This window comes from Rosa rugosa, chromosome 2 (genome assembly GCF_958449725.1).
Source record: "Rosa rugosa chromosome 2, drRosRugo1.1, whole genome shotgun sequence".
NCBI classification, from domain to species: domain Eukaryota; kingdom Viridiplantae; phylum Streptophyta; class Magnoliopsida; order Rosales; family Rosaceae; genus Rosa; species Rosa rugosa.
This window is the reverse complement of record NC_084821.1, coordinates 41058736-41071300: the sequence shown is the minus strand read 5'-3', so window position 1 is coordinate 41071300 and position 12565 is coordinate 41058736. Positions and strand designations below refer to the sequence as shown.

General features: G+C 38.5%; 3 protein-coding genes across 6 annotated transcripts; 2 read left to right on the top strand and 1 right to left on the bottom strand.

Moving 5' to 3' along the window:
* Positions 1-832: 832 nt before the first annotated feature.
* LOC133733854 (probable WRKY transcription factor 20) lies at positions 833-5866 on the top strand. 2 transcript variants are annotated; one of them, XM_062161500.1, is made up of 6 exons: positions 833-1146; positions 2509-2655; positions 3163-3715; positions 3800-3965; positions 4118-4276; positions 5057-5866. In XM_062161500.1, the coding sequence occupies exons 1-6, from the start codon at positions 904-906 to the stop codon at positions 5544-5546; spliced, it is 1758 nt and encodes a 585-aa protein (XP_062017484.1). In that variant the 5' UTR covers positions 833-903; the 3' UTR covers positions 5547-5866. The 2 variants fall into 2 exon arrangements, with proteins under 2 accessions (XP_062017484.1, XP_062017485.1); XM_062161501.1 differs by lacking the exon at positions 833-1146 and adding an exon at positions 1897-2091.
* Positions 5867-7216: 1350 nt separating this feature from the next.
* LOC133733852 (uncharacterized) lies at positions 7217-8763 on the top strand. Its single transcript, XM_062161498.1, has 2 exons — positions 7217-7634; positions 8046-8763. Exons 1-2 carry the CDS (start codon positions 7427-7429, stop codon positions 8636-8638), a joined length of 801 nt encoding a protein of 266 aa, XP_062017482.1. The 5' UTR covers positions 7217-7426; the 3' UTR covers positions 8639-8763.
* A 124-nt stretch (positions 8764-8887) lies between these two features.
* LOC133733851 (scarecrow-like protein 21) lies at positions 8888-11767 on the bottom strand. Of its 3 annotated transcripts, none has more exons than XM_062161497.1 (2): positions 11434-11767; positions 8888-10787 (listed from the first exon to the last, which is right to left on the bottom strand). In XM_062161497.1, the coding sequence occupies exon 2, from the start codon at positions 10641-10643 to the stop codon at positions 9069-9071; it is 1575 nt and encodes a 524-aa protein (XP_062017481.1). In that variant the 5' UTR covers positions 10644-10787; positions 11434-11767; the 3' UTR covers positions 8888-9068. The 3 variants fall into 3 exon arrangements, with proteins under 3 accessions (XP_062017481.1, XP_062017479.1, XP_062017480.1); XM_062161495.1 differs by having other exon boundaries at positions 11508-11767; XM_062161496.1 differs by having other exon boundaries at positions 11535-11767.
* Positions 11768-12565: the final 798 nt, after the last annotated feature.

The following is a 12565-nucleotide window of genomic DNA, read 5'->3' as shown; positions in this document are numbered from 1 at the left end:
GTCTTTGTCACTAGTAGTCTAGTAGGAATAATTCGATGACACTTGAAATAGTTAACCCAAGTAATTGGAAACAGAAGCCATCAGTCCTTTCAGTGATGGTTACATTTTACCTATTTGGATCTTTGCTTTTACCTTTTTCCACAACAGTTTGGTGACTAGGTATATGTGAAAATCAATCATTATCTTAGTCCCTATATCCCCAATAAATTAGGTTGGTCACATATATTTTCATCTCCCACTCTATCCTCTTCTATGCAATCTCACCTAAAAAATCTAATTTTTCAAAACATTATGTGCATTTTTCTTTCCTGTTGCTCTTGATTAATAAATGTTTGCCCACATAATGTAAGTAATCATTTCTCAAAATAATGCAAGCTTGAGTAAATGTTTTCCGATCATGGATGGCTGAAGTGTCAAACAATCTAGTTTGAGATTCGTGGTCAAATTTAGCCACCTCTCATTTATTCTAATTCGATACAATCTTCGTTTCATATAACTGTGAAATTACGCAAATTTTAGACACAAACACGATATGAAAGCGAAGTATATCAGAAATGAATCGAGGACATGATAACAACCGTAATCCGAATAGATTTATGACACGTAACGACGTTGTTTTAAACATAAACGAGAGAGTGTAATATGGTGATTAACCACCTGAAAAACGTCAAAAAGGAGTCACCCGGATTCAGATCCAGTGCAGCAAGTCAACTCACGTCTCTCTCTCTGACAACACACAACCTTCCAAAACACAGCAAACAGACTCCGAAATGACCCTTTTACCCTTCCCTCCTCTTCCCTCTGTTCTAAACAGCAAAGAAGAAAAAAAAAAAACCAAGTAGTGAACCCCGCCCCCCTTCCACTCTCTCAGCTTTGACTCTCTCTTTCTCCCAAACCCATCCGATGGACTCGACCGCACCGGAATGCCCCCCGCCTCCCTCCGACGAACTCGATCGGGGCCTCACCGACTTCCATCCCGGCTCCGACCCGGCCTTCTCCACTTCCCGTTCCGGCGGTGGTGGGGCCAAGTACAAGCTCATGTCGCCGGCCAAGCTCCCGATCTCGAGGTCCCCCTGCCTCACTATCCCTCCCGGCCTCACTCCGACGTCGTTTCTCGAGTCCCCGGTGCTCCTCTCCAACATGAAGGTCAGCTGCCTCCGACGTCGTTTTGGATTTTCTCTCTGCTTTTTCTAAGCAACAGAAAAAAAAAAAGCAAATGCTCTTTTTGAATCTGAGGCTGTGTTTGGCTGCTTAATAAGAAGCAGAAGCAGTTCTAAGTAATAGAAATTCTACTGCCTGAGCTAAGCTACTGTTAGAAGTGGATTTTTTTGACCTTTTTTAATTCACATTTCTCAGTGGCCAGTGAGTACATGCTGTAAGTGGGGAATTTTTTTCAATTTTGATGACCTAAAATTGATGTGATGTTGATGCTGGCTGCTGCTTTGAGCAGAAGTCGGAAAAATTCGGATTACTATTTTTGTTTGTTTTTGTGGGATAAAGAAGTTTGATTTAGTTTAATGGGATTGCTGGGAATGCTAGATTTTTAATGTGTTAGTGAGATTTTATATGTGATGGGACCTTAAGATTCTGATGCTTTGTTGCTTTTTTTTTTTTTTTTTTAAATTTATTTTTCTAGAGTAATGTAATGCCGGTATTGGGTGGTTTTCTCTTTATGCTTGAATGGATTGTTCGAAAGCAATGGCGTTTGGAATATTTGCAACTCATGGAATGTGGTCGTTCTTTGGAACTGTCATCAGTGTTGTTTTTTCACATAATGAATCTTTTTTGCTTCTTTTCATTTTTGCTTTGTTGGTGGGTTTTAGACTTTTTTTTTTTTCATTTTGTCTTTGTTTAACGGTTGCAGTGGATGCAAGTACTTCAAAAACATTTCCATTTGTGTATTATGTAGAATAAGGAATAAATGCACCATCAAGAAGGAATAGGAAGTCTAGAAAGATAGTGGGTCATGGTGCTGACAACAGTCGCGATTGTCAGGTGTTTTTATGAAGGACATGGCCCTTCATTGTGCTTATTGTGATTACTGATGATTGTGCTTGTTGAAAGCATATTGCAATATCTTGACTTATATGGGTAATTATATATGTGTTTAGCCTCTTGCCTCTCTGTATTGGTTATTTTAGGAATTCATCATCTGTTCTACTTTGGTTTGTCTAATTTGTTTTGGTGAGGGTTAAGCTTGTTAGAGTAAGTTTGGTAGTCTAAGATAGATAGACAAGTTGAATATCTATTACGTGATGCTGATTAGAAGGTTTCCTGTTATTGAACAGATGGAACCGTATGTCAAACTAGTACCAAACTTTAGTTGGGCTTTAATCATGCAGGAATAACTCATAGGCCTGCATCTTCTTCTCAATTTTGTTTTTCTTTTGTTTCACCGAGAGTTTGTTAATTTCTCTATTTTTAGTTTTTTTTTTTTTTTTTTTCATGAGACTTCTTGTCTGTGCTTACCACCACTGGTTAATAAAAATAATTTTGGCTGTCTTGCAGGCAGAACCTTCTCCAACTACCGGGTCCTTTATGAATCCTAAAATGGTCTATGGGACTGCAAATTCTACATATTCAGCAACCATGGTTTGCTCTGATGAAAGAAATTCTGGAAGCTTTGAGTTTAAGCCCCATTCCAGATTGAATATGGTAACTTGTTTATGGATGATTGGTTATCGTTTTATAGCAGAAAACTTGTTATACTGTATGTCATTTATGTACAAATATTGATTAAACAGTGGCCTTGGTTTCATAATTAGCTGATTTTTCTTAGGCGTATGATGTACATTAGCTTAAACTTGCAATATCCGTAGACATGTAATGCTATAGACCATATAAGTTCTTTAGTTGGAGCTAAAGTCCTTTTTTGTGATCTCTTACTGGTATTACTTGTGCATACTCCTTTCTGTTGTGAAGCACTGTTTGCTTCCGTCAATAATACTGTATTTAAGTTTTACATCATCTTCTAAAGGTGTATTTTTTTTTTCCTTACAAGAAGAAACAATGTGTTTTAAGATACTGGCAGAAGTAAGGATGTATGTGAGAAGTAGTAGATCAGTATCCTTATCGAGATGGACTGCTAGTTTCCTTTAATTTGTAGAACAGAGATATCTTGATCTGAGTTGCTGGTTGCCTAATGATCTTTATTTATTCAAGGTTACTACGGATTATGACCACCACAGCAATGAGCAGGCTGTGCAAGTCCAAGGTCAAGGTCAGGGTCAGGGTCAGTCTCAATCACTTGTGTCACCACCTTTGGTTAAGAATGAGATGGCAGGCTCCTCAAATCAATCGGGATTACCAGCTCCGGTTCATATGGTCTCGTCAGGAGCTAGTGCACCTGTTGAAGGTGATGTAGATGATATAAGTCAGAGGGGAAATCCAAATTCTGGTGTCCAAACATCACAGTTTGATCATAAAGGAAGTGGGCCTTCAGTATCTTCTGATGATGGCTATAACTGGCGAAAATATGGACAAAAACATGTTAAAGGAAGTGAATTTCCTCGCAGTTATTACAAATGCACACATCCCAACTGTGAAGTGAAGAAGCTGTTTGAGCGATCTCATGAGGGACATATAACAGAGATTATCTACAAGGGTACACATGATCACCCTAAGCCTCAACCTAGTCGACGATATAATACTGGAGCTATGATGAATATCCAGGAAGAAAGATCCGACAAGGTTTTATCTTTGACTGGCCGAGATGGTAAGCACTGAAGTAATATTATATAGCTGTTTTATGAATAAGCTAATGTTCTTTGCTAACTTTCTACTTCCTTTCTGATTTTAGACAAGTCATCCAGTATGTATGGGCAAATGTCTAGTACCAATGAGCCAAATAGTACTCCTGAGCTATCCCCTGTCAGAGGAAATGATGGTAGTGTTGAAGGAACAGGCTCACTATCAACTAGAATACTCGATGAGGTCGATGATGATGACCCATTCTCTAAAAGGAGGTATAAAATCTCAAATGTTCTTATGTTGTTTATGTTGCCAATATTATTCTTTCTATGCACATGCAGGAATGTGCACACCAATGCATTCCTACATGTGCGTAAGAGAAAGTTTTATTTCCTTACTAACAAATTGCCAAAACCTTATTGAGCAGGAGGATGGATGTTGGTGGAATTGATGTTACACCAGTTGTTAAGCCTATCCGGGAACCACGAGTTGTTGTTCAAACTCTGAGTGAGGTTGATATATTGGATGATGGATACCGCTGGCGCAAATATGGTCAAAAAGTTGTGAGGGGAAATCCTAATCCAAGGTATGGTTCATCAGACGCAAACAGTTGACAATTTTAATGCTTACCGGTTTTATCTATTTCAACATGTAGCCTCAATAGTTCAGTGCTCAGTGGTACGGTGCTAAATGAGTACTTCTCTTCTTCATATTTTTTGCTTTTTTTGTTTTTTTTTTTTTTTGTGAATACTCAGGGAATAATATACGACTTTAGTACACTCCCCTCTAGTGATTGTCATATTCGGTGTACAAATATTGATATCTTTTCTATTATCTTCATGAAAGATATCTTATAAGTTTGAAGTCTTTAGAGTTTTGACCTTTTTAGGTGTTTTCTTAATCTCTTCCTGGACTGGACTTCAATCATGGATTAAAGGTATTATCAGAAACACAGTTACAAGGCATAAAAGACTAAAGTCTAGGTGTTTTCTTAATCTCTTTCCGGAATAGACTCACCTGTAAATTTATGGACCGTAGAATGTAATCTCATTATTGTAGGATTTTTTATATTATCTTGTTTAGTGATAAATCTCAAGTTAATTTTTATGATTACTAATTTGGATTAAATGGTACCTGGTTATTTACAGTTACATAAATTAGCCTGGTTATCGTATTTGAATGTTCCTGGATTTGTTATTTTAATTTTCATGAAATCAGTGTCGCTTTAGCTTATGCCAAGTATGACTACTCATAACTAGGTACTAGCAATTGTAAGTACGTGTATGAACTCCTCATCTGCATCGCTAATACTTTGTTAACTGCATTTCATCCAATTGTGGTTCTTATGATCTCACATGTTATGCAGGAGCTATTACAAGTGCACAAATGCTGGATGCCCTGTTAGGAAGCATGTGGAGAGGGCATCCCATGATCCAAAAGCAGTTATAACTACATACGAGGGAAAACATAATCATGATGTCCCAACCGCAAGGACCAGTAGCCATGACACTTCGGGACCAACAACCGTGAATGCCCCTTCAAGGAATCGAACAGAGGAAAATGACACCATAAGCCTTGATCTTGGTGTTGGAATGAGCTCTGCTGCTGAAAATAGATCCAACAATCACCTGCGATTGCACTCTGAACTAGCAGAAAGACAAACTCACCCTAGTTCCAATTTTAAGGCTGTTCAAACTACCCCTGCTCCGTCATACTACGGTGTTTTAACTAGTGGCATGAATCAGTATGGATCTAGAGAAAATCCAAGTGAATCACGTAGCATCGAGATTCCACCTTTAAACCATTCTTCTTACCCATATCCACAGAACATGGGAAGAGTACTAACAGGTCCATAGAATTGCTTAAGATAAAGCCAGGAAAAATAAGCTGCTTTCCCCCTTCTTTTTGGATGGGCAATGGTCAGAAGGGCATCTCAATTCCCAAATTGAAAGATCGTATTGGTCTTCTGTGTCTATTTCAAAGATGTGGTATTAGGTGCCTGCTGCGAAATGACTTCCCTGTCCAGGTAATGAATGTGTAACATTAACTTGTAAGGGAATAGTCGGAATACTATGTACAAATAGGAATTGATACCGAGATTATTTTGAGTCTGACTGCCTGTTGTAATTCAGATGCTGAAAATTATATTTATAAGAAAATTTTGTTTCTTCTAGCCTTTTTGAGGTGGTGTAAATACAGTACTGTTTTTTTTTTTTTCTCGGTTGGTAAGCTAAATGCATTACTTACTGAACTGCTGCTTTTCAGACTTGATCTTGCTATACCTTGTGAATCCTAGTTCACCTTTTCTTTTGTTTAGGACCGAGTGAATCTTATTGCTAAGATACATGAGGCTGCCATGCATCTTATACTAATCTGTCTGAAAAATATATCAAATGATGGAAGGTCAAAATTTAAATCTAAGTACACTGCATCTTGAATGATGAGGGTTAAGCTCTATCATCTCCATTCTCTGAACATGATGCTTCCAGATTGTGAGGATGGTGCTGCGTGGCCAAGTGGTGATCTCATCTTGCAATCTAGAAGAGTTTGGAAGTGTCCATTTAGATTGGAAGGAGAGCTTCCTTCCTTCCCTATGGTTTGAGCTTTAATTGTGATTCCTTTTGTAAGGAGACGAGGACAAAATGTCATTATTTTGCCTTTACCATTTGTGGGGTAAAACTGAAGCTATTTTTATATTTTTGGCAATAAATTTGTAGCTATTTGATTTGGTGCCCGTGAAGCAACTTGGGAAGCCAACTCCCACAGAAAATATGAGGTTCTTCATTTTCTCAGGCAGTTTGCACAAAATTATCTAAACAGTCCACAAGCACACTGCAACCCTACTACTCAACCTTAATGATAAGAATCACCAAATTTCTTGATGGCTTGGGTGGTGGTAATCTTAATTTAAAGTAGATGAGGTTGGAAGTATTGGACGCTATCAAGTAGGTAAACAAGGGACACTGCAAAAATATGAAGAACCTCATTATACTATGTTCCACTGGTACTATATTCCATATCAAGCTGAAATTGTCATTCCCAACACGAGCTAATTTCGTGCATGTAAAAATTTATACTAAATCAGACAATCATTGCGCCCCAAAAGCTTGAATTATCACTGACAAAGAACACATATCAAGCTGAAAGTAGGGTTTAAACTTAAGTAAAACGTAAAACAGATTAAAGAAGGTAAACGGCAAGAAGTTGGAAAATCGACACTTTTGCCTGTATTATATTTTCTACTCCATAAAGCAGATCTATTACTACATTAGGTTAATTTCCTACAAATCATCTTTGAAGAAACTAGAAGAGGGTTCGTGACGATTGAGTTGTTTGTATCTCTGGTTTCTTGGCCTGTAGTGAAACAGGAACTAGGGTGAAGGAAGGCAACTTTTGGCGCTTTTTAAAAGGGCTGACAGTATCCAATTTCATTCTTAATGCATTTGTATATATTACACAAATACAAAAGTGCTTAAATTCACCAGTTTGTCTTTGCTTAGGTAGATTCAGAAATCACTTATTCCATGAGTACAGACAATTCTGCTATACATTGTGACAGTAACAAACATCCCATATGACAATAAGAGCTTATTGGAATTCAATACCTTTGTTTGTTTTCAAAACTTAGGATGCTTCAACTAGCAACGCAAGGATAAAATGCTGCAGTGAAACTCTAGAATTCACAGAAAGATAACTCTCTCACACTCTCGCTCGCTCAGAAGTCTCAAACAGAGAGATGCATGCAATGTGGGTATCACTGAAGGAGAATGTCAAGTGTGGAAGCAAGCTTGCAGATGTTATTGGCTTGCCAGAAAGATGTGACAGAAGAAGTAAGAACTCTGGAAAAGCGAGTTTGGATGGTGAACTTGTACTTGCTCATGGCAAAGAGACCCCATTCCGGGAACTGATATGCCGTTCAAGCTACACACAGGCACAGCTCTTTGGTAAATGTCTTGCTCTCACTTTGCTTATTTCAGTGCTGTATGATAATTTCTACGAGGCTTTTGAGTTGATATTTCATAGCTGCACAACTACTAAAGAAGTTCATATTTTCAGTAGTAGCCACTAAAGAAGCTAGAGAGAGAAAGTATAGGCTTTTAGAGACAGATTTCCAGTTTTGTAATCTTTTAAATTGTGAAATAAGATGCTGTCAAAAGAGAGACAATCTAAAATTCAAGACAGAATTGTCAAGAAACTCTTCGAGATGATGAAGTTGAAATATTTTGTGGTTTTTAGCCATAAATGAGTAAACTCCTATCCGGACAGCTCCACACCTACAAGGCGCTACAACTAACTGTTCTAATGCTTTGAACTAGAGATTGTTAACCTAAATTTTCATCTTGTCTTTCTATCAGAGCTTAAGAACGGAGACCCATCAAGGAACATCATTGAGATGATTGTTCGAAAAGCATCAATGAATCCTTCAAAGCCATCAGGCAGGATCAAAAGTGTCTTGAGGGTGAAGAACTCCATAGAAACACTTGAAAGGTTTGAGAAGTACAGAGAGAAGGTAAAGAAGATGGCCAAAGAGAGATACATGAGGCACCCAAGAAGCACAGTAGATGGAAATGAGCTGATGAGATTCTATGGCACAACAATGACCTGTTGCAATGGAGAGTCAAGGAGAGAGCCCGAGCTTTGTAATGGTCCAACTTGTCGAGTTTGCAGGTTAATTAAGTCGAACTTTGACACAGAATATATATTGAAGAATGGGATTCAGTTGAGTACAAGTAGTGAAAACACCATTGCCGTTACAAGGGCAACCAAGGCAAAGAGGGCTGTAATAGTTTGCAGGACAATTGCAGGGAGCATTATTAATGCGGATGACAAGGAATATGACGAGTCTGATTCAATTGGAAACCGAAATTTGCATTCCACCACCACAGAATATCTATTAGTGCAGAATCCCAGTGCTGTACTTCCCTGTTTTGTGATAGTTTTCAACTGATGTGGTCTAATTCTTGTATGTGCTTAGTCCTCTTGTTTGCAAGAATAGTCTACTACGTGGCACAGAATAATATATGAAGCTTAGCTAATAATATTTTATTCTAAATTGTGTCAATTTTATACGTATATGCAATCATCTGTTAACCACTACAGTTTTAATATTTTGGTCAACAATAATCAGATCCTCTATAGCGCGCACTGTGTGACTGAATACATAGATATTTGTAGATTTAAAACTTGAGGTACAAAGGAGTGCAAGGAGAATGAGTATTTATTACTAATGAAGCATAATCTTACAACAAGCAGTATCACTCTACAAATGATATCTTATGCTCTTAGCCGACTAAAAGAAGAAATTCAAATTAGAAGCAGATGACTGAGTATTAAGGGAGAGGTTCCATGACCAAGAAACAAGCAAATAGCTGGTGGTTTTACCTCCATGCACAGGAGGCAACAAGAGCTTGATTCATCCAGCCGAGATATAAGGCTCCATCTCTTTCTTCAAGTGTGTACCTCTCAGAATAGCTCTGCAGGAGGGTCTTGATAGTGGCATTTATTATGGAGCTAAGCGGATAAGGTGAAAACCCTGCCATAATAAATCGTGACCTCCACTTGCTGAGAAGCTCGGTACGTTCTACTCTTTCGACCCCTTCACAAGCTATAATGTTGACAATTTCTCGTGCCAGACAGTGCTGCTCAACATTGATCCGCTCTTTGTGTTCCCTTGGCAAAGCCACATCAATTGAATCGAAAACAGCGCTAAAGTAGCTGAATGTCTCAGCGAAACGGGGACAGAATGGGGCTGTGTTGGTGTTTGATTCTTGCTCAACAAGAGTCACAACCTTGGGAGACAAGCTCTTAACCACCCTCAACAGCCGGTCCCTAGGATTTTGGATGCTCACACTCTCATCTGGCATGTGGTGCAGCATGAAGGCAAAATTCACTGCAAGTGCCTCACCCGTTTGAACTCCAAGGTCCTCAATCTGAACCTCAGAAGCAGAAATTCCAGCAGCATGGAACTCAAAGGGTACCTTATATGACTCTGCAAGCCTTGACAACCTCTTTCCCACAAGAGCAAGTCCCCCTCCCCGTGCATAAGCTGATGCAGAATCATCTATCCCCGTCAGCCTAATATGTGGAGGCCCTCCAGGCCGAGTAGCTAAAGCCTGGATCAAGGTGATCCACTGGCTGCCTTGAGCAATCTGAAAATCAATTATATGAACTCTACTTTCATCCTTCATGGCTTCTGCAATCGCCCCGTTGGCTGACATGTACCCAAACTTGAAGTATGGGCAGACTTCATATAGTATGTGCATGTATGATAGGAGTTCAGCACTAGCAGGCTCTTTGCATCTTAATGATGCATAGATGCAACTCCCTGTAGAGGCCAACCTTGCAACAAGACCTTCCAACATGTAAGCTCCTAAACGTTGGATTGGCTCGCCTGAAACTGATACCATCTGACGTAAATTTGACATCAACCATTCAGTTGTTGACATATCATTTTCTGCCAATGCTTTAGCACAAGCACAAAGCACCTCTTTCAAGTCACCTCTGGAGATCATCTCCATCATTTGTTTCCAGTTCTGCTCTTCTGACGAAACTTGGTTATGCCTAACCTGACTTGTGATGCCATATATGTCAAGGACATCTGACTCATTTCCAAGCAAAACACTTTCCAATTCCCTTATCTTGTGGCTCAGGCCACCGCCGTCGTTTGTTAAGCTAGACTGGTTAATTGGAGACCCACTAGACTGGTTAGACTGCAAATCTGGCTGTGATGTCGGACTTCCATTTGCTGAGAAACTTAAACTAGATGGAGAACTTTGAACATGGTAATTACTGGTTGCTGAGGATGACTCGTACTGATCTAAGTTATGAGCTGATAGATGTGTTCCTTGGATGACGACATTGTGCATCGGAGGGAAACCATAGGACTCTGGCTCTTCAACTGGCTGCTCACCAAATCTGTGAGAAACACTTCCATGTCTCTCTGTTGCTCGCATTTTAATAGTAAACAATTTTTTTTTTTTTTTATCACTGTTCTAACACAAAAGTTATAAAGCCTAACTGACAACGGTCTGTCATACAGAACAAACCTTATTATGCATCATCCTCTTGCACAACCTTGAAATGGGTGGTAACAAGTTCTGCAGAGAAAGGTAACAAACAATTAGTGATCTCAGGATGCGATGCAAAAAACAAAATAGTATTAAGATCACAGTAACAGATATTAAAGCAGTATCTATGTGGGATAATATCAGGGCCATTGATCTAGTTCTGGTTTACATAATTTTAGGTGCTTGAGAAAGAGGAATATCATTAAGATACAGAGGAATGAACCAAAATAGTTCGAATAATCCAGAATTTCATAGCGAGATTTCTCTGTCTCTGTCCAAACTCCAAACCTTGCAACTTACGCTCATGATTTAGAGGAAACAGAGAGATTCTGCAAGGGTTTTACTTAGAATTCTAAAGCTAACACCATACCAGCATACCCAGGTTGAGCACAAACAGTAAGAAATTTTTTTGTGAACTTCAAACCAAAAGGGTTTCTACTCATCAGGACTAAAAATCTTCAAACCACCTTCAAAACCCATACAGTAGTCTACCTCTAAAACAGAAATTCAATCTTAAAGACAACAAATTCAAAGCTAGCAAATTTACCACCATGTTATCACAAAGCATATTCATTTCATATCAAACGATCCCAAATCTTGATCACATAATAAAACAAAGAAGAAGAAACATATAGAGATGCATCAAACATAATAAGTTAATAACCAAGAATCTTACTTTAAAAGTGAAAAGACTTGCAAGGAAATCAGTGAAAAACATCTCAGTTTCAACATCATAGTCAAGCATCTTACTCTTAATAAAGGGAACTCTTAACACACCCAGATGCGTTTAGCTTTTCTAGACTTCTTTGCTTTCGGAGTTCAAATGAAGATCCAAACTTTGTTGGTAATGAAACCTTTGTTTCGTAGCAGACAAATATCTGGGGTCTTGCTTGTACCAATGCTTTACTTGAACAAAACACCTCAGTCTTATCTTGATTTACACTGCTGCCACTGACCGGTGACAGTTCTGGAGAAATTAACGGGGGCTAAACAATTATTAAACACAAGTATGGCACTCAATTTGTTGCTGATGCTGCTATTAAATGGTACGGCTCCTTCAACTTTTTTAATTGATTGATCATTCTCTTTGCACGGCCTCTGGTTTTGACTTGTACAGAGTTTGAAACTTGTAAAATTCCATTCATGGAATTATTAAGTGATATTAATTTGTTTGACAACTAATTAGGAGTCCCACATTAGAAGTCTAAAGTCAATGTCTCGTATGTGAAATGTGAAATGGTGCAGTCTTATATGGACGCTTTGAAGTTTGAAATCATAGTCCCACGTTTTCCGCAGTTGGGTTCCGTTGCTGAAAAAAACTAGATCATGACATGCATGTTAGGCAGAAACGATTTATGTGTATTCATTAGTTCCGATGTATATCAAATTCTTAACATCATCGTAGATAATCTTGATTTGTATGAGATATTGTTCTTAATTAACACGACACACATGTCTAGTATATCGAAGATTTACTTGTTAGCTCGTTAATCACCATGCTCACATAAGAAATCGAGAAATGAGGTTCATGGCCGGTGAAGACTAGGATACAGCCTTAGGATTTATCTCACAACCCGACAGGTCTCAAAAGGGAAGCTCGAATTATTTGGCAGAAGACTTAGGTATGGTTGAAGAAGGATGACATGATGACATTGTACATAATTTCAAGATAAGGACAGCAGTGCATGATGGATCACTTTTCTGAATAATAAAAACCATACTTCGATATATATGAAAGTGAAATCCAACAATGGCAATTCAAGAGCAGCTTATATATTTTTTTTATGGAAAAGTGGGTTGAATTTGTT

Coding starts and splice junctions, on each gene's coding strand:
- LOC133733854 (XM_062161500.1), top strand. CDS start 904: ATGGACTCGACCGCACCGGAATGCCCCCCGCCTCCCTCCGACGAACTC. Junction 1,147..2,508: donor TGCTCCTCTCCAACATGAAG/GTCAGCTGCCTC, acceptor GCTGTCTTGCAG/GCAGAACCTTCTCCAACTAC. Junction 3,966..4,117: donor GACCCATTCTCTAAAAGGAG/GTATAAAATCTC, acceptor CTTATTGAGCAG/GAGGATGGATGTTGGTGGAA.
- LOC133733852 (XM_062161498.1), top strand. CDS start 7,427: ATGCATGCAATGTGGGTATCACTGAAGGAGAATGTCAAGTGTGGAAGC. Junction 7,635..8,045: donor CACACAGGCACAGCTCTTTG/GTAAATGTCTTG, acceptor TCTTTCTATCAG/AGCTTAAGAACGGAGACCCA.
- LOC133733851 (XM_062161497.1), bottom strand. CDS start 10,643: ATGCGAGCAACAGAGAGACATGGAAGTGTTTCTCACAGATTTGGTGAG.